The sequence below is a fragment of the Anthonomus grandis genome, chromosome 3, assembly GCF_022605725.1.
Source record: "Anthonomus grandis grandis chromosome 3, icAntGran1.3, whole genome shotgun sequence".
Classification (NCBI taxonomy): Eukaryota; Metazoa; Arthropoda; class Insecta; order Coleoptera; family Curculionidae; genus Anthonomus; species Anthonomus grandis.
Window position 1 is genome coordinate 9,066,166 of NC_065548.1, and position 27,921 is coordinate 9,094,086.

A 27,921-nucleotide genomic window follows, 5' to 3' on the forward strand; every position below is an offset into this window, starting at 1 on the left:
GAAGTTATTTTAATTGCCTGGAAAACGTCAAAAATTACGTCTGAAATAAATGAAAAAATTATTCCAAGAGCTTGAGACCTTTGAAAAATTGCTTCAACTGCCTGGAAGAAATGAAAAATTATTACAATTGAGAAATATTTTCAATTGATAGAAAAAATGGAATAAATAAAAAAAGTACTCCGGGAGCTTGACACATTTAAGAGCTTATTCTAGCAGCCTGAAAAAATTGGAAAATATATCCCAACTGTCTGGAACAAATGAGAAAATCTACCAGGAGCTTAAAACACACGAAAATCCCATTCAACTGCATGGAAAAACAAAATTAAATAAACGGAAATTTTGTTCCAGGAGATTGAGATGCTTGCGAACTTCCTACAACAGCCTGGAAAAATTGGAAAAAACTATCTCAACTACCTGGAAAAAAAGAAAATTATACCAGGAGCTTTAGAAACATGGAAGCCTCTTTCAACTGCTTGAAAGAAATTAAAAATTAGTCCAGAAACTTCAGACCCATGAGAAATTATTTCAATTGTCTGGAAAACGTCAAAAATTACTTCTGAAATAAATGAAAAAATTATTCCAGGAGCTTGAGACCTTTGAAAAATTGCTTCAACTGTCTGGAAGAAATAAAAAAAATATTCCAATTGAGAAATATTTTTTATAGAAAAAAATTGAATAAATAAAAAACGTACTCCAGGAGCTTGACACATTTGAGAGCTTATTCTAGCAGCCTGAAAAAATTGGAAAATATATCCCAACTGTCTGGAAAAAATAAGAAAATCTACCAGGAGCTTAAAACACATAAAAACTCCATTCAACTGCATGGAAAAACAAAATGAAATAAACGGAAATTTTGTTCCAGGAGCTTGAGATGCTTCCGAACTTCCTACAACAGCCTGAAAAAAATTAGAAAAAAACTATCCCAAATACCTGGAAAAAACCAAAAATTATACCAGGAGCTTTAGAAACATGGAAGCCCCTTTCAACTGCCTGGAAAAAATTAAAAATTAGTCCAGAAACTTCAGAGAAATTATTTTAATTGCCTGGAAAACGTCAAAAATTACTTTTGAAATAAATGAAAAAATTATTCCAAGAGCTTGAGATCTTTAAAAAGTTGCTTTAACTGCCTGGAAGTAGTGAAAAATTGAGAAATATTTTTAATTGGTAGAAAAAATGGAATAAATAAAAAACGTACTCCAGGAGCTTGACATATTTGAGAGCTTATTCCAGCAGCCAGGAAAAATTGGAAAAATTATCCCAACTGTCTGGAAAAAATAGGAAAATCTACCAGGAGCTTAAAATACATGAAAATCCCATTCAACTGCATGGAAAAACAAAATGAAATAAATGGAAATTTTGTTTCAGGAGCTTGAGATGCTTGCGAACTTCCTACAACAGCCTGAAAAAATTAGAAAAAACTACCTGGAAAAAACGAAAAATTATACCAGGAGCTTTAGAAACATAAAAGCCCGTTTCAACTGCCTGGAAAAAATGTAAAATTATTGCAGGAACTTAAGACCCTTGAGGAATTATTTCAATTGCCTGGAAAACGTCAGAAATTACTTCTGAAATAAATTAAATAATTATTCCAAGAGCTTGAGATCTTTTTTTAAAATTGCTTTAACTGCCTGGAAGTAATGAAAAATTGAGAGATATTTTCAATTGATAGAAAAAATTGAATAATTAAAAAATTTACTCCAGGAGCTTGACATATAGCCTATAGGGAGCCTATTCCAGCAGCCAGGAAAAATTGGAAAAATTATTCCAACTATCTGAAACAAATGAGAAAATCTACCAGGAGCTTAAAACACACGAAAATCCCATTTAACTCCATGAAAAAACAAAATAAAATAAACGGAAATTTCTACAATAGCTTGGAAAAATTAGAAAAAACTACCTCAACTGTCTTAAAAATGAAAAAACGAAAAATTATACCAGGAGCTTTAGAAACATGGAAGTCCTTTTTAACTGTCTGGAAAAAATGATAAATTAGTCCAGAAACCTAAGACACTTAAGAAATAATTTCAATTACCTGGAAAACCTGGTCAAAAATTACTTCTGAAATAAGTGAAAAAATTATTCCAAGAGCTTGAGATCTTTAAAAATTGCTTTAACTGCCTGGAAGTAATGAAAAATTGAGATCCATTGATAGAAAAAATGGAATAAATAAAAAACGTACTCTAGGAGCTTGACATATTTGAGAAATTATTCTAGCAGCCCGGAAAAATTAGAATAATTACCTCAACTATCTGGAAAAAATAAGAAAATCTACCAGGAGCTTAAAACACATAAAAACTCTATTCAACTGCATGGAAAAAACTTAAAAAATAACCTCAACAGCCTGAAAGAAACGAAAAATTATTCCACTTGAGAATCAAGTGGAATAATTTTCAAAGGGAGCTTGAGCCGCTTGCGAACTTCCTGAAACAGGCTGGAAAAATTAGAAAAAACTACCCCAACTACCTGGAAAAATAAAAAATTATACCACGAGCTTTAATAACATGAAAGACCCTTTCAACTGCCTGGAAAAAATTAAAAATTATTCCACCTAAGAGTTTTTTTTAATTGAATAAAAAAATGGGAAAAGTGATTTCTGGAATAAACGAACATTTTATTCCAGGAGTTTGAGACACTTGCAAACTTCGTACAATAGCCTGGAAAAATTAGAAAAAATTAGCCCAATTACCTTCCAGGTAGTTGAAAATAATTTCAACTACCTGGAAGAAATAATAGAAAATATTCTAGGAGTCTGACACATCTTAAATGTCCTGAAAAATGTGAAAAATGATCCCAACACTAAATGAATTTTTTTTCCAGCAGTTTGGAAGAGTCAAAAACCCTCAGAAATTGCCTAGAACAACTTGAAAAATGACCCTAACTGCACAAGATAAATGAAAAATTATTTTAGGAATTTAACGTATATGAAAAATGATATCAGTTGCCTGAAAAATATGAAAAATGATTCTCAAAATTAGTTAAAAAAATATTTTTTTAGGAGCTTGAGATACTTAGGAATTTACGCCAACTGTCTCGAGCAATGGAAAAATTGATCCTAATTGTCTGAATAAAAAATGAAAAATTAGTCCAGAAACTTAAGACCCTTGAGAAATTATTTTAATTGCTTGGAAAAAGTCAAAAATTACTTCTGAAATCAATGAAAGAATTATTCCAGGAGCCTGAGACTTTTGAAAAATTGCTTCAACTGCCTGGAAGAAATTAACAATTATTCCAATTGAGAAATATTTTCAATTGATAGAAAAAATGAAATAAATAAAAAAAGTACTCCGGGAGCTTGACACATTTGAGAGCTTATTCTAGCAGCCTGAAAAAATTGGAAAATATATCCCAACTGTCTGGAACAAATGTGAAAATCTACCAGGAGCTTAAAACACATTAAAACCCCATTCAACTGCATGGAAAAACAAAATGAAATAAATGGAAATTTTGTTCCAAGACCTTGAGACGCTTGCAAACTTCCTACAACAGCCTGGAAAAATTGGAAAAAACTATCTCAACTACCTGGAAAAAAACAAAATTATACCAGGAGCTTTAGAAACATGGAAGCCTCTTTCAACTGCCTGGAAGAAATTAAAAATTAGTCCAGAAACTTCAGACCCATGAGAAATTATTTCAATTGTCTGGAAAACGTCAAAAATTACTTCTGAAATAAATGAAAAAATTATTCCAGGAGCTTGAGACCTTTGAAAAATTGCTTCAACTGTCTGGAAGAAATAAAAAAAATATTCCAATTGAGAAATATTTTTTATAGAAAAAAATGGAATAAATGAAAAACGTACTCCAGGAGCTTGACACATTTGAGAGCCTATTCCAGCAGCCAGGAAAAATTGGAAAAATTGTCCCATCTGCATGGAAAAATTTAAAAAATTACCTCAACACCCTGAGAGAAATGAAAAATTATTCCCTTTGATTTTTGAAGAAAGAATGAAAAAATCGATCCCAATTGTCTAAAAAAATTAAAATTTAGTCCAGGAGCTTAAAAAAAAATGACGTCTAAAATAAATAAAAACAAAATTCCAGAAGCTTGGGACCTTGCTGAAAAAAATTGCTTCAACTGTCTGCAAAATGGGGAAAATAAAAAACATATTCCAAGAGCTTGAAAAATATGAAAAATCTTTTTAACTGCATGAAAGAACTGAATAAATTACCCTATTGCCAAAAAAATGCCTGAAAGAAATAAAAAATTATTCTACTTGAAAAAAATTTACAATTGACTAAAGAAATGGACAAAGTGACCCCTGGAATAAATCCAAAACTTATTCTAGGAGCTTGAGACACTTGAGACTTCACTTAACCAGTCTCGAAAAATTGGAAAAATTACCCCAAGCTTTTGAGAAAAACGAAAAACGAAAAACGGTCAAGATGTACACTTTAGTATTTTCCAGAATGTTCATAGTGAATTGTGGTAAGTGATACCGATTTGATATTGCCTTCATTATGATTTCCTTGACTTTAGGAGGAATATCAACTTTTGGCACCTCTTTCAAAGTTCCATCAAGATTTCCCTTATAAAGGTATTCCCTCTCAGGTTCCTGCTTCTGTAAGTATATTGGGTGCCCTGGTATAATTAAATAATGGAGACTTCCTGCTAGCGGTGGGAGTAAAATAACAACACATCAAAAAATAATTAAAATAAATAAATCTTTGACACAGACTAAATCCTGTATAATCTTAACCCTTTATCCTTCGTGCATCCCCCGAAAAAGTTAAATCCCTAAGGGCTCTAAATCTCTTCGGGGAAGGTGGGTGTGGGCGGGAGGGTGTTTGCTCTTAAATTGAAGTCTTATAACAATTAAACTTCGTAGTAGTAGGCCATAAACTTTTTTAATTACCATCTAAATTTCTGGCATCGTCGGTTTATAGACTATTATGTCGGGCGGAGTTTGGGCTATAGAGATTTATTTTTTTGTTCGCCTTAAGTTCGCTCCGTCGGGGTGCCCTCTTTTCCCTTGAAGATCTAATAAACGCTTCCCTTAATTAACTCTTAGCTACATTTTAATTAATACGTTAAAATAAATATAAAATGATCGTGGGACGTTAATTTACGTTAAGTGTTGCCTGACGAGGAGAGGTCTATTTTTGGGAACCTTTGTTGGCTTTTAGAAAACGGTTTACTTATTTGCCTTTCTTATGAGTTTTATATTATAAAATATAATTTTATTGTTATTTATGTTCTTGATTTATGCATGGATTGGTTTATTGAAACACAATATCTGATAAAATAAAAGAACTTTTAAACGCATGTTGTCAATTTTAATTAAATACTGTATTGTTGTGACGAATTCATAATGAGTTACTTATTTTATTGGGTCACTTATGCAAAAATCAATTTAGAAATTACTGTCTCACATGCTCAAAAAAATGGAAAGAAGAAGAAAATAGACTAATTCACGTATTTAAAAGAAATATGAACTCAAATCTGTAATGATACCGTTCGATATACTTAATTTAATTTAAGTTCAATAAGTTTTAAATACAATAATTTACTTGAGGTATAATAGATTTTTTTATATACCTAGGAGCTGAGGCCTAATCTATTAATCCCTGAGCTCGTTTCTTTTTTTTCAATATCCTATTTAATTTTGTTATGAAAATTAAAATTAAAAAACTATAAAAACCACGAGAAGGCCTACTTCTTAAAAAATACAAATATAAATATATAAAAAGCTATATATATATATAGCTTTTTTAAAATTATATTTAAAATAACAACATATTAACAATTATAATTACAATTATATTAACAACAATATTCCGAGGGAATTAATATTAACATTTTTGAATATTGTAGCAATAGTCTAGAAGATTGAGATGACCCCCTTTCAAATGTTAAAACGCATTTATCTATAATCTCAAAAATTTCAAAAAAAATTTTAATTTTGCGATAAAATTAGATTAAAATAATAGTAGTAATAATATAAATAAATATAACATTTTTTATCTATCATAAAAAAGCTACATATAAAATATAATAATAAAATATCTAAAAAAAAAAATTAAAACTTTCATACATCCAGTACATATTTAATCTACTTCCGTCAGCAGGAGTTATCATAAATCTATTTTAGTTATTTTACCCAGAAATTAATTAGATTTCATTTATAATTAATTAAATTATAAGTAAATTTTTAATTAAAAAATAATTTCTGTAAGTAAATGCTCTTCGCATCCAGTTAAGTTATGCACAGCGTTAATTAATTTTTAAAGTGCTATTGTGTAATGCCCTAAACTTTAAAAAAAAAAATAATTTTAAATTCTAAGTTAAAAGTAAAATTACAAAATGTAGAAAATTTTTAGAAATATTTGGATCATTTTAAAAACAGAGAGAAATATAAAGGTGATGTAAGTGCATTTTTTAAACAAATAAATTTTTCTTATTAGTTCTTTTAAGTCTAATCAAATTGTTTTTCGTATCTATTTAAGTTATGCAATTTAATTCAATAACTGAAGTGTATTATGTAATATCCAAAGAATGGAAAGATTTTTTATTACACGAATCAGGCCGAGAGAAGAAGAAAAGTTACGTCCCCAACTGGTACGCATTACCATAGTATTTCTAATATGTTAAAGAGTTAAAATAATAATCTTTAAATGTTAATTCAATAAAGCTTATAATTAAAATAATATTTAAACATGTTTTTAATGTTTTGTACTGAAGAAACTAAAATGTTGAACAAACATTTAAAATGCTGAATCAATATTCGTCAAATATTGAATCAATATAAAAAACATTGGTTTGCTCAAAGATAAAGCAATATAATCTGATACCAACTAAAAATAAATTTAATGACTTACAGTTTGAAATAATTGTTTTCTAAATTTTGAATGAAAATATGCAGTAAATGCTACTGACGCCTTAGAGTTTGTTAAAATAAAGTTTGAAATGTTTACTCAACAACTAAATTTTAACCTAAAAATGTTGTTTCAAACGATTTGACTTTCTCGGTGCATGGTGGATACACGCTACCATAGTTGTTTGACAGATTACTAACAATGATATACGCAACCCAGTTTATTACCCATTTTGGCAAAACTTTTACCCAACAACTCCTGGTCCTTAGGTAAAATAAATTCATTACTATTGATATTCAAAGAAGCAAGTTCCGGCAAACAATAAAAATACCCCCGAAATCGAGTACAACACCCATGGCTTCCCATAATTTTGTGCCTAAAAGTTAATTTAAGAAGAAGATCTGGAATAGCACTAGTCTTAATGAGGCGAGTACAATTTCTAACAAGCCTTGACATCTTAAGGGCTCCTAGGCTTAGACATCTTTGACCATATGTTGTACAAGTCGAAGATACAAACTATTTCTATGCTAAGATTTATCCAGATGCACTAAGAAAATGGCAAACTAAGGTTAAAGAAGGGGTTTCTAGTCGAAATCCCGACAAGGGAAGAATGGTCGGCGAACCAAATTAAAGAGCCAAGTGGTTTCCAGGCCTGGTACATAGATGGATCATGGATAAAAAGCACCAATTTAGCCGGAGCCGGACTGTACAGGATGGAAACGAACACAGAGGAATCCTTCCCGCTAGGGAAACACACCACTGTTTCCCAAGCGGAGGTTTTTGCTATACTCGAAGTAGCGAACAAACCAGAGGCATTGGAAGGTGACGGGGGGATTTGCATCTACTCCGATAGTCAAGCTGTGCCCTCAAGGCGATTCAGAGACCCAAGGCCAGCTCAGCGCTAGTCCAGGAATGTAGAGACGCATTGAAAAGGCTTGCAGCACACAAGGAAGTGAGACTGAGGTGGGTCCCAGGACACCAAGGTGTTGAAGGCAAGGAGCGGGCCGACGAACTGGCAAGACAAGGTTCCATTAACCCCTTCGTAGGCCCCGAACCTTGTCTCGGTCTTAGCAAAAAACAAATCTCCCAGGCACTTAATAATTGGGCCTGGGAAAAAACAAGGAAAAATTGGAGAAGGACAGAAGGATGTAGACAGGCCAAGGAAATGATACCAGACCATGACGGCTCTAAAGCAAGGCGACTGCTAATAAAGAACCGACAAAGTATCAAAGACTTGGTGAGAATCCTGACCGGACACAACAGTCTAAACTGGCATCTACACCTTCTTGATATAAGAAAGCCCACTCTGTCAGAATTGCGATACAGGGGAGGAAACTTCATACCACATACTAGGTATCTGTGATAGGTGGAGTCGCCTAAGAAGGAAAATTTTCGGAGCAACGACACTCCAGCAGGAAGATCTTAAATATCTGGACTGGGACAACGTGCAAGCCTTTATTAAAAGGACGGGCCGACCCAATCAAGACCGCGCATTGAGAGTTGAGGCGTAGGGTGATTCTGGGGTTGGCGAAAAGGGACTGCTCATGCCTACGTGCCGAGCTCTAGTTCCCCCACCCTTACTACTACTACTACTACTATATGCCAAGATTCGAAAAAAAGCAAACCTTTAACCGCCGATTGCAGAAGAACTAGGGGTTCATTCTTCATAATGCCAAGGATTGTACATACTTTCACCCTTATAGAGCGGTTTAGAACTTCTCATCTCCTTTAGTCTGCTATGGCTAACGTTCCTGAAGGTCAATTTACCCTCAGTCTAACACACTCACCCACTTACCCCAACTAAAACATATAAAGCACTATAAGGCGCCCTTATAAAAGATTAATAACACAAAGGAAGACGAGGTTTTGGCCCTCTTTTTTCCAGTTTTAGGGGGGGGCACGAGCCGCAAAAAGTTAATTCACTTTTATTACGGACGAACCCTCAGCCGTTCGGCCCGAAAAACTTCACTCCCCGTGGAAAAACGTCGATTCGAGCCGACGAGCGTGTTTATAAAATGGTTTTGCATTTCAAATTTCAGCGACTCCAGATTAAAAAGGTTTAACTCTTAAGGGCGCAGAATTTTATAGCGATATCCAACGGAAATATAAAAGATTTAGTTTTGTGTTGCCAACAATGTTCGCTTTCTTTACAACAAAGTCCACAAATCGTGCATTGTATCCAATCAATTTTGCCTCTGTACGTAGTCCTTCTAATTAATTTTGCAGATACCATATTGGAAGTTGCTCTCTCTAATTTTTTTCCCTCTTGCCATGGGCGTGAAGGTTGAACATGGCGGCGCGGAATAGTCTGCTATCCAAGATGGTCGACTGATTCTTATTGGCTAATTTTTGATGTACGTCAAATATGATATTTTAACTGTGGTATTTGACAACTCGACTGTCTTTTTTATGTTTCCTTTGGGTGGAAAACAAGCCAAGGCCCATCACCTTCTTCTAATTTAAAGTTCTTAATTAATTTTATAGCTTTTTGTAGTTTTTTTGTAATTTTCTGATTGCAGAGCAACGCAGAGCAGAGGACAGGTGAATTTTTCAATTAAGACATAACTAAGTATTTTGTAATAATGTTGAGGTGCATTTTGGATGTATTCTCATTTTCCAAGGTAAAATTGTAGATTCAGTCCTATTTAAGACATATCTATATCACAGTTCTCAATTTTTACAATTCAATTCTAATTCACTCCATATTCTACCGATCAAAATTTCTGGTATTTCCATTTCCTTGTCTTCATCTAAGTTAAGAAGTCACAGAAATCATAGATTTTTTTAATTTCCATCAAATCCATCCTTTTCAACATTTTTCTGGTTTCAATTTTAACAACCCTGATAATCCTGTACAACTTACATGGGACACATAAAATTGAAATGCAAAGTGAACATAAAAGGCCAAAGGCCCCTAATGCAAAAAAAAGTCCTATTTGCAACTCAGTCCCATAATGTGCCATAAGATGTATTCAATGATGTTGCTCACATTGAGAGAGAACATCTTTATTCGGTTAATAAGGAGGCCGAAGTTCATTTCAAGAGCAAAAATCTTCAAAAAGTTGTAATTCACTAAATATCTTACTTGACAGACCTTGACACTGTGAATCTGGATAGTACCCCAATTTCCTCCAAATCTGGTTTCTCCGGTTTGAAAACTTACACAGGTCATAGTGATAAATACTCTTTTCTTCTTCAGAATAAAATGTGCTTAATCTCTTTTATTATGTTTCATGTTCCACACTTAGTGAAGACAATCCCTCTGGCATGTGATAACTTTATCCTATTGTGACTAACCAAAACCTCCATATATTTTCTATACCAATATTTTGCTGTTAATAATTTTTAAAAAAATCTAAAAAAACATATTATTTATATCACTAGGTAAATTTTTATATTATGTCAGGGATTAAGTTACATTTTTTTATTAGAATTTATATTTTGTTTTTATTTGCTTACATGCATAATGCATATTAATTTGTACAAATATTTGTGTTATATCATTATTAACTAATTTATTCATCCTGAGAAGATTTTGTTACATGTTTCTTATAATGTTTTTAACACTTATGGAAACGAGAACAAAACAGGTAATATTTTTCTGAAAGTTCAGAAATATTTGAAATTAATAAACGAAATATATGCGTTATACCTGTCACAATTCTATATTCATACATAAAAGTTCTTATTATTATGCTTACAAATTACAGTATTTAATTTAGCATGTATTGTAACTATTTTTATGCATTTGAAAGGCCTTTGTTAAATTTGTTTCAATTCATCTTAAGTAAATTATTTTTAAATAATAATAATATATAAATATAATAAATTAATCTCATTTTTTTATTTAAAATTTTCCTCCATACCTATGGTGTTAATTTATAATTATTAGTAAATATCTATATATTCAAAGTCCAGACTTGAATGTGCTAAATAAGCAATTTCTTGAGAACTAAATTTAAATCAAATAATATTTTTGTGTATTAATTCTTGAAGAAAGTGATGAGGGATGTCTGAGATATGCAACAATAAAATTTATTTTTCTTTTAAATTCAAAATTAGCAATTTTATTAAAATGTGGGTATTTTTGAACTGATAAGCGTATTTTTAATTTGAAAATAAACTAAAATTCTATTTAAATATATCTCTCATCACTCATCAGTCAATGCATCAACTCCTGTAATTCTGCAAATGGCTTCAAATATCGCGCAATAGATCAGGTTTAAATTTCCCTCTACACGCCACCCAAGATGATAGCCCCCCCGTTCTTGTCATTAACGTCAATTGTCAATGGAATTTCTGTATGATCATTAGGCAACACGCATTTCTCTGTGCCCTGTGTTCTTGTGTTCTGTGCCCCTTGCTGCAGTGACAGACTAGCAGTCGTACGTGGCGGTCATGTTTTTCCTTCGTTTGAGGCTCTGCCTAGTCTCCAGTTGTGTTCTGTTTTAATTTGCTTTTATTTGTTTATTTGCTGTGTTTTTTTGTATGAATTTTTAGAAAAAATTTTGAAATCAAAATATTTGTGCTTCCTAGGTGATTGACAACCAGCGAAGTTAGTTGTTTTGTGTTTCGTTGTATGCAATTTTTGTATTGTGCAATCAGGAAGAAATAACTTTGACGCAGTTAGTCAACAATCAACACGACATCAAATCTCTACGTAAATAGCACCATACAGCGTATTTTTTAAAATCATGGAGGGAAAATTAAATTGCTGCAGGAATATTGATCTCGTGAACTTCTGCTGTATAAATTTTAATGACGAATTAGAAGTCACAAAATTTTTTTAGTCCACTGAATATTGGACAATGTATATCGAGGAAGAACAGCTAAAAAAAACCTTGAAGACCTAATAAATGAATTAAAAAAAGAAAATAAAAATAAGTTAGAATTTATTAAAAGATTAAAGCGTGGTACAGTGGACTACGAACAAAACAGGTGAAATGAACTAACATTCAAAGATCAAAAATTTTCTGTTTAAATAAATAAATAATTATTTTAAATGTAGCAAACAAAATCTAATTTTGTTAAATCAGGCGATCTAGCTGGCCAATTAAAACGTCCATTCATTCTAAACTCGAAATTCTAGTGGTGTTTCGAGAAAAAAAATTTACAGAAGCTCCGTGCTGTTGAAATCACATTCAATTTTTAGTAATTAATGGAGGATTCGCAAGTAATCTAGACAGCTCATTTTGTTAGAATTTAAGGTAGATTTCTCCGTTAAGATGGCCATTAAAAAATTTATACTATATCTATTATTTACTATATTACTGCAGCGATTAAAGATATGATAAAATTAAAAACGAAGGCTTATAATGAATATAAGCGCTTACTTTTCCAAATGGATCAAAATTATTTTATAAACCTTAACAATTATCTATCATTTGAAATACGTAGTGAAAAGAAAGCCTATATGGTATTTGTATTAGATACAGTAAAAAGTCACTCTAAAAGAACTTAGTTAACAAGGAAAAAAGTTAGTGATTGGAATGTTCACTCTACTCCTTGACCAAGAGTTATTATTTAATTTTACACGCATTATTTAATATTGATGATTATAACAAATTCCGCTTTCGTAAAATTACAGAAGTTGATATTTACAAATCATTCTGGAAAATATAGTCTAGATGTAAATTTTTGATGATACTATAAGTAGTGTGATAGACGTGCTATTATTTCATTTTAATTTTATTGCCAAGATATCCGATGGCAGTTTAGAAAGAGCAGAATATGCCTTTATATGGAAAACTGCCGTTAGGCCACCTTTCCCTAAGGCAGCTAATATTTCGTCATTGGACCAACTAAGTATTTTGCCAATTCTTAACCAAATGCTCGAAATTCTTATTTTTGAGATAGTTCTCGAGTTTATTCAAGATATTAGGGCTGTGGCACTGCAACGGGTCCCAGCAAAGTCAGTTCTGACATAAGCAGAAACATTAATTTGCTATTTTTTTCTTATAGAGATTTCGTAGATTATAGTAAAGTTTTTGAATTAAGAAACCATGATATGTTAATTGCCAAATTGTCCGACTGTAATTTTACAGTTATTTGGCAAGGAAAAGGCAGATTGTGGAGATTGATGGAACTAGAGCCAATCCTTGTAATGTTTTAAATGGTGTACCAGAAGGCAATATTCATGGACCTCTGACCTCTCTCATCATATTCACTCTTAGTCTGTTCATCTCTACGCTATTGATACTCAACTTCTATCGTCCTTTAAACCTCAGGACTCTGGTATGGCTCTCAGCCTTCTTAATAATTATTTGGAGCGAATTTCTGTTTCGTCTAAAAAACATGGTTTATTGTTACATGCAATAAATGTGCATATAGTCTATTCAAAACTGAATTCATTGCACGTCATCAGTGAGACCAAGCGTGACTTTATGGAATTTGCTGGTGGTCGCATTAAAACCGGCAATGGATTTAATTTTGGATAAACTATATTTGATTATTGGATCAGATGGTACTAGGAAAAAATTTTACTCACTTAATTTTGTTAGTCTTCATATTAATAACGTTGTAGAGATATAAAAATTTTAAAATTTTGATATCTCTATGGATATGATGAAATATATATATTTTTTTTAATTCTGAAAAAAACCTCAAAATTTGGATGTTTCTATGGAAGATTTTTCATTATGAAAGTCTTAACCAGGATTATTATTTTGGCTTAACGCTGTTACAAGAGGTTAACCATTGATTGGGAATCAATAAGGAGATTATCTAATCCTCTCCAAAAAAAAACATATATATTTTAAAAACACTTTTATTTGATAGATTACGTAAAACCAAATTTTTTTTAAATTATCGATTTTTATTTTGGATAAACAAATCACTTAAGCCTTTCTTTTTCTATTGATAAGATAATATTTTTTCGAATATAAGGAGCGAAAAAAATTGCAAAAAACACTACTTGGCTTACCTTACTTCAGCGTAACAAGTAATCTACTTTATAAAGATGCATTTTAAACTTTTTGCCGCCATTTTCGGAGTGCTCTTAGCTGTCCAGGTATGTATTTTCTATATTCTTTATTTCTTGTAATTTCAAATTTACTGATTGGAGTTGAGGCAGACTATTTGATAAAAGAGTGGCATTAGTTTTTTTTCTGAAAGTAAGTAGTTTCAGTATTTTTACTGGTACTTTCGTGGTAAAACTTTTTCTATTAAAACTTAGTACGATAAGCTTAAGCTCTAATAATATTAGCCAAAAATGAAAATAAATAAACACTTTCCAATATTTACAGGCTAGCCAGCAATCTCCCATTAAAGATGACGACCTTAATGCCGTAATTGTAGCTATATACAATCAAATCCTCAACTACGAACGTGAAATCCTCTCTAAAGTATCAGAATACGTCGAGAACCTCGAAGGTGACAAAGCCCAAATCCAAGCCGAAGTCGTAGAAGTCATCACCAAACTAGCCAACTCCATCAACAACGTGATCGTCAAATTCATCGATGAACTCAGACCCGCCGCCACTGACGATGGTAAAGCCGTCTTAGACTGCATTCAGGCCGAACAAGACAAAACTGATGCCGCGTTCAACACACTCGCCGCTGATATCGGAGTCTGTGTCGTAGACAACACTTTGATCTATGACGCCTTGACCGCCCTCATCAGCCAATTGAGCGGATTGATCGACAAAGCTCAGGCTGAAGTTGACACCTTGAGCAGCTGCGATAGCGGAGACCTCGCATGTTTGACCACTTTCGTTCTGACCAGAATCGACGACTTGGGAGACGTCTACGAATTGTTGAAGCAAGACGTTGACGAGGCCGTGCAGTTGCTCGTCAACTTAGTCAACATGGTCGAGGGTTGCGTCCAGACCGAATGGCCAGTGTTGAACTCTTTGGCCCAAGAGATCTTTAACGATGCTGTTGTATGCATCAAGGCTTAAAATGTGTTTGTTAAATAGATCATTTTTTGTTTTATGAATAAAAGTATTTTCTTTAAATTCAGTTGTTCCTTTTTTTTTGCAAAACCAGGGACTTTCTGGGAAACGTATATATTTTAACTGGTTCTGCAGGCAGCCTATCAAAAACCTCATAAATAATAGCACTCTTTAACTATAAAACTTCTTTTTCAATCGAACTTTTTAAATATATAATTTTTGTCCAATAATTGGATCAAATAAGTTTAACAGCTCAGGATATCAATTTGAGCTTGAATTTTTCGTAGCAATTACTCAGCTGACAAATAATCCTTAAGAGAGGAATCTTGTAAAAGCGTTATTAATTTAGGGTTTGCTCTTTTTAGGGTAGTGTAATAATTACTAGAATATCAGAATCGCGTAAGAAATTTTTTGTAATTTAGAGACGCTGTCAAACAGAGGTGCAGATCCTTATTCTAGAAGTCCTGTGTATGTCACCCAATCCAATGCTTTACTCAAGTAACAGAGTACTCATTTAATAATTTACCCTTATGTGCTGCAGGCTGGTAAAGGAGTTTCCAATGTAGGATACAAGATCTAAAATTGTCAATTTTGTTAACTCCTGAACCCAAATCAGTATCATAAATATAGCAAAGAAAGTTGTGGTATTCATTTTGAATTTGCAGCATATACTAAACTCGAGGGTCGGTTAAATTATTGCAGGTTGTGCCATTTCAATATTATTAAAATACCATTAAATACATTTATTATTAAATTACCACCAGTCAAAAAAATCTAAATTTTAAGAAATAATAGGAAAAAAATTGCGAAGTAAAAAATTGTAGAGATTAACGTAATTTATAATTAAAGATGCGACGTATTGACTGTTTGCGATCATCCTTAACTTATGGGCGCCATATTGAAGTATATTACATTTGAACGATGCTACCTATCCCTCTCTTTCTCATGGAAGTTTTAAGGACAGTACCCGACAAATTTGTTCGTTATTATTACAATGTTATTTTTTTTAACAATTTTAGTTACCACAATCAAAAGTTATCATACAAGTTTGCTTGTAAATGCAACCGTTTTGGATTAGTCCACTCTGTCAAAGGCTTTATAAAGATATGAGTAATTTGAAAACCCATATAACAATTTTATTTCCATTGGTTTTATATGAAAGCTAATGAGTTTTTTTGTCAAAAAGGTCCTTATTAGTTTTGGGGTTGAGTAATTTTCCAATGAATAAAAAAATCTAGCTTCTGTCAAGGGCTTTACGAAAATCTAAATATGTCAAAGATTCATGCAATAAATTTATTGATTTTAACTTTTAATGAAAGATGATGATTTTTTTTCTCATAAAAATTATTACCAGGTTTCTTATAAATACAGCCGGTTTGGCGATATAGTCTGTAGTTTTTTAATGGATTGTAAAAATATTAATACTAGGATAGTATCAAGATTTCTTTGATGTCAATTAAAAAAAAATTCAAAAATGCTTTTTAGTTAGAAATAAGTTGTTTTTAATTTTTGATTCATGTGTCCCTAATTTTGTAGCACCATCTATAATTATACCTAGTCTTTGCCTCTGCTTTAAAAGGGATAATTTTATTATTTACCGAGATCACTAACTTAGTTTGTAGAAATCCCGTGCTTATTTATTATGGTTTATTATCATAGATTGAGATTCCGTTGCAATTTAGGGTTGGGAGCTTTTACATAGTCATAAAGACTATTTGAATCTGTATTTGTTTTGTGGCTGCTTTCTAACAACTTTTCTTTATTTACTGGTTTATTTATTTTAAAGTTAATTTTCTCGTAAATTCCATGCTTTATCAACATGAACTAAAAGTACCTTTTTTACGTAAAAAATCCTAAAGTTTTATAATTTTCAATAAAAATCGTAAAACCCAGAGCGTAAAAGAAATAGGAATGTTTTAACCTCTACCCACCCTCGTAGGTGATGCCACTAACCTAAAATATTTTAATTTGTATTCTAACTACCATCTAATGTTTTACAGTACACCGGTTTTAATGTTATAGAAAAAAAATCGTCTTTAAGGTGTCTTATTAAAAGGGAAATAACTCCCTTAGGAAGCATTTGCAGACCCATGTTTATAGGAATTTTTTGTCTTATTTATATGAAACGATTACGCCCCCCGAAAGGATGCCGCTTACTTTTGAATCACCCTGTATAGCAAACAGAAGGGGTGAAAGAATGGATCCCTGTGGGACGCCCCTTTTCATTGTTTTATATTTCAATTTGCTTATCCGCAAGTCGTTTGTAAGAGATACACATCATTTCGTATTTAAAAAGAAATTATAAAAAACTTTATTACTAACTGTGAGAAACCAAAATAGTGTAGTTTAACATCATTTGGTGGTCTATAGGTTCAAAGGCTTCACTAAAATCTAAAATTGTTAGATTTGTCGAAGTTTTCACCTTCTTGTTATGTCGATCGATTATCCTTCTAAATCCTAACTAACAACTAGGTATTATTTCAAATTCTTCACAGAAGCTTTGTTCAACTGTACATTTCTCTTTTGCTACGAAAAATTGGACCTTAAGTAGATATATAGAGTTGTTGAACTGATTTGACCAAACTGTTGACAAAAATTATTTTAATAATTTGATGCAATTTTTCATGCTAGAGAAATTTCAGTTCCAGTTTCTAGTAGACTGCCTACAGGACCTGTTAAGATATACAGTGTGTCCCAATTTGGGTGTACATGTATGGGTATCTTGGAAACTATAAGAGATAGAAAATTGGTTAAATGGGGAAACTTGTAGGGCATTTAGTTACCAATTTAGTGCCGCTTTTAGAACGATTTTATCTTTTTCCGATTTTGAAATATTTGAAAAAAATCAAAAAGTTGCATTTTTGAAAAAGGCCTGTATTTTTTTTTATTTCAACGTATTTTTAAAATCTGTAAAAACATTATTGGGACAACTTTTTAAGGACAATGCTTACCTGAATTCAGTTTTTGTTCTCGACGTTTCAGTTCTGAGATTCCATCCTCATCTTCTTTTTTTTATTATGGCTGCCATTTTGTTTTTTTGCTAAATTAAAACACTTTATGAAAATATTTCATTCTTATGTCAAAAAGTTAAGAAGTTCATTTTTCGCGGAGTTGGCCATGAATACACCCATCATTACGGAGGCCATTTGTCGTATAAACAGTTATTATTGTTTAATGATTTAGCGTCATTTACTGACAATTCTGACAAAAATTTAGTAGTTCTTATCTTAGTAATTTTGTGTCCTTGTTCTTGTTAGTGTTAAGTAGTTTTTTCGTATCTAGTTGTTTTCGTTTATATTTAGTGGGCTTTGTTTAAATTTTTATTTCCGAAAATGGCCATGCGATATACCAGTGGAGAAAAATTTGATATATTGGAATGTTATATTACATGTAATAGGAATGCAAATCTTGCAATCGCCAGATATTTGAAACTGTATCCTGAGAGACAACAGCCAGGTCCAAGACTAATCGCTAGGCTTGTCATGAACCTTAGAGCTCATGGAAGTTTTGAAATACCAAAGCCAGAAAATTATCAAACGGACAATGAAGCTCGCGATGAAAACATTTTAGACCATTTTAATGCGAACCTGAAAACATCAACCCGAAAAGCTGCAACTAATATGAATATACCAAGGACTACCATTCAAAGGGTCCTTAAAAAAATAAATATCGTCCATATAAGCCTACTATTGTTCAAGGTTTTAGAGATACAAACTACCCAAGACGATTAGAATTTTCAAACTGGTTTATAAGACAATGTCAAGAATTTCAGTAGGACAATTATTTGGACCAACGAGACGTTTTTTAGCAACTGCGGAGTATTCAACAGGCATAATCGTATATTTGGGCTACTGAGAATTCTCATGAAGTGGCTGAACGTAGGCTACAAGTAAGATTTGGATTTAATGTATGGTGTGGTATGTACGGCAGTTAATTACCCACTCCACAATATTATTTTCAAGTAAAATGCTATAATTGTTTTTAGATAATTACCTTATTGAGCCCCTTATTTATAATCAAACACCGAGAGGTTAAAGATATTTAAATCTTTGAAAGAGCAGATATTACCTACCATGAGAGGTTGTTACAAGCATGTAACATGGGATTTCACATAAATTCGGGCAAAAGTTTATGGGTTTTGGTATCGGCTTGAAAGGGTTGGGTGATTTACAGTTTTATAAATGGAATTTGGGGTTTGATAGTAATGCAATTTATTTTTTTTGGCTTTTGGGGTTTCATTATTTTTAGGAATGTATTTACCTACCCTATCCTGTCAGCACACCTCTGTGGAGTTAGTCGTATTATGTTTCCTTAGTCCCTATTCATATACCTGGTGTTGGGAACTTTCTGACCTTTGATTTGTTTGTCAAGAGTTTCTATGAGGTATGGAGGGACTTCTAGAGGGTGCTGTTATGCCACAGATTGCGCTATGAGTGGAGTAAATAAGACCTTTTAGATGGTGATCCGTTAGTGTAAGAAAACTTACAAATACTTTCTTCTATAGCGGAATCATGTTGGGCAAGGTATCCTAATTGATTTAAAATTGGCCTCCCCAGATTTGCTTGCTATATTTCCCTTCAATTCTTCAGGTTAAGTTTTAGTAAATAAACGTGCCTTGACATCTGGTTTCTAACCCTACTAGCCGATTGACAGTGACTGTGATTGATAGTAATGACTATTGACACACTTGTTGTTGTGGAGGTTTGGCAGCGTTGCTGTTTCCCATTAAAGTTTGGTTTCCATTTGGCGGATGACGGAGCGTCATAAATCAGGCAGAGCGACGTAAGAGGAAAGTTGCAATTTCGTAGCCCCCTTGGGAAAATTTTGTTAGTTTTCCATGTTTTAGTATCCGAGCAGTATCATCTTGCTGTGGTATCGCGGAATTTCAATTTTGATAGAGTGAGGCTCCGCGTAGTTTGCACCAAGAGGCAGGGTCAGATCGTGTCGAAAAGAGAGAGAGTGACAAGTTCACTGCCAGTGTCACCTGTCACTGTCTAGTCAGTTGTCAGTACCTTGTCCAGCCTATAGCCATCCCGTTATCAGAAAGAACAGTCGACATTTTGTGGTTTTAAGGAAAATTTAAGTTCATCTTGCCGAGAATTCGGTTGAATGGAAAAATATTCCTCCCAAGTTTTGGGGTTTAATTTGATGAACGTCTAGTGGGAAGTTGTAGCCGAGAGGATTTCGGATTGACCTGATATTTTTGGATTTGGTCGGCTGCTCCCACTCCATTTATGGGATTTTGAAATTTTCTAACCACAAAACGAGACTCTAGGCCTCGCTGACCACCTTAGGTATGTAGCAACATGTTGGTAATTGCCATAGAATTGATTGTGTGTTTATTTTACTGATTTTTTTTTTGTCGTCTATTTAGAGGCCTCTCCTTTTTCTTATTCTCTCCTCTATTCTCTGGTCTCTTCCTATTCTCTGGTTTCTTCTGGTCATCCCAACACTGTTGGAGACCGGCTGAAGTGAGCCTCGACACAGCCTGGACTGAGCATTGTACTGTGGCTCTGCGATTTTGGATTGGAACTTGCCTGAAATCGACTTGCCCATGTGGTCGTTACCCTGGTTGTAGTTGACTGGTTCCAGAGCTGTCGAGTTAAGCTACCTTAGCCAAAATATACAAGAGATTAGAGGACACGCAAGTTTTTGCACATTTTATTTTATTTTTCTCTTATTGAACGGTTTGATTTAGGGTTGGGGGTTGATTTATTAATTTGAATTTTATGGGTTTATTTTCTTTTATGTAAAATAAAAACGTTAAGGGGCTCTTGCTAAGTCTATTAACATTAATCTGAGGGTTTTCATTTGAGTCGAGCATCGACATAATTAATTTTGACATTGAGCCTGGTTCACCTTGTAAGGGATCGGCTATTTGCTACAAATAACCTATTTAGTCATAGTGTTGGTTGTTGGTTAATAGGTTTTATTGCACCAACATACCATTAATAGGCTTTCAAATTCGAACCTTACTATTAAAAGTTTTATTTAGATTAATGAGACTTGACTAGAGTTTGTAAAAGGTATTTAGGGCTAGTGAGTTATTGTGAATTAGGCTCCAAACATATACTTCTTGTAAACAACACGTGATCACGTTTTGGATTTTCCCCTTGAACAGTAGTTTAGTGCGGATTTGTTTTTTTTTCCTTAATAATTCCTCGCCTTAAGCATACCTCAAGTAACTCTTAATTCTTTTATCAATTTTTTTATTTTTTTTTTACTTAAAATTACTACAGTATTACATTTTGAATAATTATCTAAATTTGAATATCTCAGTGGAATGTAATTTTTTTATATAAATAAAAGTGACTATGTAAATTCTTGGATGATTATATCAATCTGGTGGACCTATGGATTGTTATTTGAGTTTTTCCCAAATTATTTTCAGCTTTTAGGATCTAGGTACAAGCATAAATATAGGTCATCATTTTCTTGATTAAGAGGGGCTTATATTACCATCATAATATATCAGGGTTTGGTGTAAAATATTTAAATCAAGCGGCGCTCTTATTAAAATTTCTCCCACTACCTTCTCCACTGTCTAAAAGCTGGTGGCCACCAAATCTCTGAATCTTTTAAAATAAAATTTGCTTATCTGGACTTAGTAATTTTTTTTGTGGTTGGATAGTAGGTATGATTCACACGGGTTGGAAATAAATTGGTTTGAATCGAGTTACGCGCTACAAGGTATAATACCTGAAGAACAAAGACGGAGTGTTGTGTGGTTTCAACAGGACGGGTGTCCCGCACATAATACTCGGGACGTTCAAAACTTGTTAACGCACACATTTAACAATAAACTTATCGCGAACCGCGGTGCTGTAAATTGGCCAGCTAGGTCTCCAGATATTACACCACTGAATTTTTATTTATCCTCCTGCGACTCTCGAACAACTATAGAGGACAGGGTTCGACATGTCTTAAATAATATAAACAGAAACACCCTGTGCAAGGTAACTCGAAGTGTTTTAGAGAAATGTGAAAAATGTTTTAACAAAAATGGCCGTCATTTTGAATAGTTTAATTTAATATTATTGTGACAATTAGTTAATTGTTTTATTTAGAAATTACGTAAAAGTATAAGTTAGCAAGTTAGTAAGTTAATAATAATTGTGTGTATCACAAAATGCCAGTAAAAATCATAGCCAGGTTAGCGAAAAATCAACTATTTAATTTTTTGATGTAAACACAATATATTTTCATAAAGTGTTATACATCATTTTAAAGGGAAAAAAAGATCTTTTTTATTTAGCAAAAAAAACAAAATGGCCGCCATGAGAAAAAAAGAAGTTGAGGATGGAATCTCAGAAACGAAATGTCGAAAACAAAAACTGAATTTAGGTATGCGTTGTCCTTAAAAAGTTGTCCTAATAATATGTTTACAGATTTTAAAAATGCATTGAAATAAAAAAATACAGCCCTTTTTCAAAAATGCAAATTTTTGATTTTTTACAAATATTTCAAAATCGTGAAAAGATAAAATCGTTCTGAAAGCGGCACTAAATTGGTAAATAAATGCCCTACAACCTTTCCTATTTAACCAATTTTCTATCTCTTATAGTTTCCAAGATACCCATACATGTACACCCAATTTTGGCCACACTGTATATGCTTTGTCTAAAAAGTGACTAAATTTTTCTTAAAAAATATGTTTTTATTCTATATTGCAAAAAAAAAACAACTAAAATTAAGTAAAACACTTTAATTTATAAAACGAAAAATGATCTATTTAACAAACAAACTCTAAGCCTTGATACATACAACAGCATCGTTAAAGATCTCTTGGGCCAAAGAGTTCAACACTGGCCATTCGGTCTGGACGCAACCCTCGACCATATTGACCAAGTTGACGAGCAACTGCACGGCCTCTTCAACGTCTTGTTTCAACAATTCGTAGACACATCTCGTGAGAGTGTTGAATCTGGTCTGGACGAAAGCGGTCAAACATGCGAGGTCTCCGCTATCGCAGCTACTTAAAGTGTCAACTTCAGCCTGAGCTTTGTCGATTAATCCGCTCAATTGATGAGGGGCGGTCAAGGCGTCATAGATCAAAGTGTTGTCTACGACACAGACTCCGATATCAGCAGCGAGTGTGTTAAAGGCGGCATCAGTTTTGTCTTGTTGGGCCTGAATGCAGTCCAAGACGGCTTTACCATCGTCAGTGGCGGCGGGTCTGAGTTCATCGAGAAGTTCGACGATCACGTTGTTGATGGAGTTGGCTAGTTTGGTGATGACTTCTACGACTTCGGCTTGGATTTGCGCTTTGTCGCCTTCGAGGTTCTCGACGTATTCTGATACTTTAGAGAGGATTTGACGTTCGTAGTTGAGGATTTGGTTGTATACAGCTACAATTACGGCATTAAGGTCGTCATCTTTAATGGGAGATTGCTGGCTAGCCTGTAAATATTGAAAAGTTTTGAATTATGATAAATTTTGATTGATTTAAATTATTGGTGTTTAAGCTAAGTTAATATTTAAAGGCCCTTAATAGCAAAAGTGTTCAGGTTTTACTAGCTGTGAATTCTCTAGAAGTACCAGTAAAAATAACAAATTTTATTAAGACCCTATTTAAGGTATTTTCTGCTGTTTTCTTAAATACTTTTTTAGAAAAACTCTAGTGATTAAGTTAATTAAAAAATTATCTTTATAAGTTAACTTCAATCAATAAACAAGAAATAAACAAATAGATTCAATACATACCTGGACAGCTAAAAGCACTCCAAAAATGGCGGCAAAAAGTTTGAAATGCATCTCTCTAAAGAAGGTTACTTGTTACGCTGTACTAAAGTAAGGTAAGTAATACTTTGTGTCATATTTTTTCGCCGCTTTTATTTAAAGAAATAATCTTATCTTGAAAAAATTCCATAACAAACTTTGATCGTGCAGGACTTAAGTGATTTGTTTATTCGAAGGATACAAATTTGGATTATTTTTGTCAACGAATTAAGAAACCCATTGATCTTATCGACAATTTCGTTTTTCATATCTGGATAGAGTCAGTTTAAGTTTTTTTTCCAGACTTTTTTAGTCTTGGTTAAAATTATTTATTCTTTATTCCAGTCAGTTCAACTCAGTTTCCATATATTTATCTTAATCTCTTCCAAGCAGTAAAAGTTACTTTTCACATCTGTCAGACATTTTAACATTTTCCAAGCAATTCCAAAATATTTTAATTAGAGTCTTCTTAAAATAGCGAAATATTATTTTGATTCATTTGTATCCGTCAAATAACTTGCATTATTAATTTTACTTAAGGATACTTGTATATTGCGCATTCGCCATTTTGTCATGATGGAAAAAAATTGGAAGGAAGGTATATGGTAAATTCTCTATTTTGTCAGGATAAAATCACCAAAAAAAAAAAGCAAATTATAGGTTCATAAAAGTTTTTTCTATTTAATTATCCGTTATATAACGTGCATTTTTATTTTATTTAAACGTATTTGTATGACGCATTGACCATTTGGTAAGAATAGAGAGACAAAAAGGAGGAAATTACAGGATTGGAATAATTTGTTTCGATTTTGTGTTAAACTTCAAAAAAAACGTAGTTTCTTCCAGGCAGTTAAAATTGAAGTTGAAGTTCTATTTTAGGACATTTGTATATAGCATCAGAAATGACAGCAGATTACAAGTTTAAAATAGGTTTTGATTATAGGTTTGAATTATGTTTTTATTTGGCCTTTTTATGTTAGGTTAAGTTTTAAAAACATCTTTATTTTGGAGTTGAAATGTTATTTCAGGTCATTCAGCATTTTGTCGGAATAGAATTACAAATGGAAAGAAATTACAGATTTGATATAAGTTTTCATTTGTTGCATTTATTTAACCGTTTATTTTAGGTTATTTATATATGGCGCATTCATCATTTTATCAGGATAGAATCACTAATGGGAACGGATTAGAGATTTGTTATAAGTTTTCATTTGTTCCGTTTAGTCATCCAATAAATTACTTGTATTTTTAATTTTCTTTAAGGATATTTGTATTTGGTGCATTCACCATTTTTTTATGGTGGAAACGCAAAGGCGAGAAAATTATAGGTCTTAAATAAGTTTGTACTTGAACCATTTATTTTGGGTCAAACTTAAAAAAAATCTTTGTTTCTTTATTTAGGAACATTTATTGATAGCGCATTCACCATTTTATCAAAATGGAATCACAAATGAGGGAAGAATATAGGTTTGAAATATGTTTTCATTTGTTCCTTTCGTTTTGGATCAAGTTTTAAAAAAATATTTGTATCCTCTAGGCAATTAAAACTGAAGTTGAAATTTTATTTAGGATTATATGGCGCATTCACCCTTTTGTCAGGATGGGATCACAAATTGGAGGAGATTATAGCTATCAAATACGTTTTTATTTGTTCCGTTTATTTATCCATCAAAAAGACTTGTGTTTTTTTATTTTATTTAAGAACATTTGTATATGACGAATTCACCAATTTGTCAGGATGAAATCATAAATACCAAGAAATTATAGGTTTGAAGTAAATTTTCACTTGTTTCGTTCATTTTAGGTGATTTTTTAATAAATTCTTCATCGTTTTTAGGCAGTTAAAATCACTCCTACCTTCGAAGAAGTTAAATTCCCTCTTAGTCTCATCCTGGCAGTAAAATTCAGTTTTTATTTATTTTAGGCAGTTAAAGTTTTTTTTCCACTTCGTTAAAATCAAAATTCTCTTATTGCCCCATCAATAATAAAAAAGTTAATGAATTCTTTTAAGAATCTTCATTAGTTTAGAAACATATTGCCTTAGGAAGTATTTTTTTTATTGCCTCGTAGAATTAATTCAACTACTTAGAATCAAAACCAATTTCAACTGCGTGGAAAAAATCAGGAATAGCTGCCTAGAAGAAATAATTAGGTCAATTCATTTTGAACGCAATAAGTTTCAACAGAAATGAAGATCCCTTAAGCAGTGACTAACTAGATAAAATTTTGTCTCCAAATAAAAAAAAAACACTTTTTACAAGTATCAAATCACCATTTTATTTAAGTAAATCCATCATATAACATTACGTTTAACCTCAAGGTAATGATCTAACTCTTAATACAAACAACTGCAGCGTTAAAAACCTTCTGCATACTCTCTTTTAACTCCGAAGACCCAGTATCGGCGCACGTCCTCACCAAATTCAAAAGGTCCTTGACTAACTGCTCGGCTTTCACCAAATCTGCTTCTATAATTTCACGTACATTTTGCAACTGTGCAATCTGAGCTTGAGCAAATGCAACCAAACAAGTGGTACTGTCAGAACTACAAGAGCTCAAGGTATCAACATTTGCTTGAGTTTTGGCTATTAGGTCATTCATTTGGCTAATCATGTCTAGTAGAGCGTTGTAGATCAAAGTGTTGTCTACTGCGCAGGTACCAAGATCAGTTACGAATTTTTCCAGGGCGGCATCGACAGTATCGTGATTGGCAACGATACAGTCCAGTACGGCTTTACCATCGTCAGTTGCTCCGTCTCTTAGAGAGTTAATAAGATTTAGGCGAAGTTCATTAAGGGCATCTGCAACTTTCAAAAGTTGAGCGACGACTCTAGCTTCGATTTCCGTTTTGTTTTGTTCAAGGTTTTTCACTTCTTGTTCTATTCTTTCTAAGGAGGTTCTCGTAGTATTTAGAGCTCTGTTCATTAAGGCCGCCACTACATCTTTGAGATCGTCATCTCTAAGTTTGTATTGCTGACTTAACTGAAATTGATAATAATTTAAGTTTATAGGGATATTTTGTTTATTGATGATGGGTTCTTACCTGTACAGCCAGTAGGACACCAAATACAGCAACAAATATTTTAGAATTCATCTTGAAAGTGAATGTTTTCTCTGTTGTTTCGGTGCAATAGACAACACTTAAACACAATAATGGTTTATAGTTTCTTGAGTTTATATAGGCTGCTTATCTGATATTATTACTAAAAATTACTAAACCACTTGACAGATACCAATTTTTTTTGTTCTTTGAACATAAGGTGATACTACAAAGTAATTTTATTATCGGTCATATTTATCAAGGATATAGTTTGAAAAAAAATGTAGTTATCTGATAAATCTAGTAATAAATCTGATTTAAACTTAATTTACCTACTCCAAAATAAGATTTTTTTAAAACCATTAATAATAACTTATTGAGACAAGTTGGGAAATGTTAGGATATCATTCCACAATATTTTATGTTTCAATATTTGACCCTTTAGAATAAAATTTGTAAAGATATTAGACCTTCTTGTCTTCCAAAATATTTCAATAAAAGGCTTCTGAAAATAGGAAAATATTTTCTTTAATTTTTTCGCGTCAAATAACCTGCATTATTAGTTTAATTGAATATATGACGCCTTCGCCATTTTGTCAGGATGAAAACATAATTGTGAGGAATAGTATAGGTTTGAAACAAGTTTACATTTGTTCGCTTTATTTTGGGTCAAATTAAAGAAAAATCTTTGTTTTTCCCAGGTAGTTGAAATTGAAGTTCAAATTTTATTTAAGGATGTGTATATGGCACATTCACTATTTTGTCACGATAGAATCACCAAAAAAAGGAAATTATAGGTTTGATTTGTTCTGCCTAATTAACCGTTAAATATTGTGCATTTTTATTTTACTTCAGGGTATTTGTATATGACGCATTCACCATTTTGTAAGGATAGAAAGACAAAAAGCAGGAAATTACAGGTTTGAAATAGCTTTTCATTTGTTCCATTTTTCTTGGGTCAAATTTCAAAAACATCTTTATTTCTTCTAGGCAGTTAAAATTGAAGATGAAGTCTTATTTAAGGACATTTGTAGCATTCATTATTTTGTCAGGATAAAATCAAAAATAGGAAGAAATTATAGATTCAATATAAATATTCATTTGTTTCTATTTATTTATCCATAGGCTTTCATTTGTTCTATTTATTTATCCATTTAATAACTTGCCTTTCTAATTTTATTTAAGGATATTTGTATATGGTGCATTCACCATTTTGTCAGACTGAAATTAGAAATGAATTGAGGCTTAAAATGACTTTTCGTTTGTTTCGTTTATTTATCCGTCAAATAACATACATTTTTACTTCAATTTAAGAAAATTTATATATGGAGCATTCACCACTTTGTCAGGATAAAATCACAAATGGAAGAAGATTATAGGCTTGAAATAAGTTGTCATTTCTTGGTGTATAACATGATGATAATACTACAAAGTCACTTTATTATTGGTTATATTTATCAA

The 27,921-nt window shown here is 32.4% G+C and overlaps 3 protein-coding genes across 4 annotated transcripts in view; 2 read left to right on the forward strand and 1 right to left on the reverse strand.

Annotated features, from left to right (window-relative positions):
- LOC126733928 (chondroitin sulfate N-acetylgalactosaminyltransferase 2) overlaps window positions 1-27,921 on the forward strand; it is a 259,068-nt gene that overhangs the window by 169,445 nt on the left and 61,702 nt on the right. The window lies entirely within an intron of this gene.
- On the forward strand, window positions 13,653-14,765 carry LOC126733932 (uncharacterized). The gene is made up of 2 exons (XM_050437419.1): window positions 13,653-13,819; window positions 14,055-14,765. The coding sequence occupies exons 1-2, from the start codon at window positions 13,769-13,771 to the stop codon at window positions 14,706-14,708; spliced, it is 705 nt and encodes a 234-aa protein (XP_050293376.1). The 5' UTR covers window positions 13,653-13,768; the 3' UTR covers window positions 14,709-14,765.
- On the reverse strand, window positions 25,672-26,628 carry LOC126733933 (uncharacterized). The gene is made up of 2 exons (XM_050437420.1): window positions 26,464-26,628; window positions 25,672-26,402 (listed from the first exon to the last, which is right to left on the reverse strand). Exons 1-2 carry the CDS (start codon window positions 26,512-26,514, stop codon window positions 25,749-25,751), a joined length of 705 nt encoding a protein of 234 aa, XP_050293377.1. The 5' UTR covers window positions 26,515-26,628; the 3' UTR covers window positions 25,672-25,748.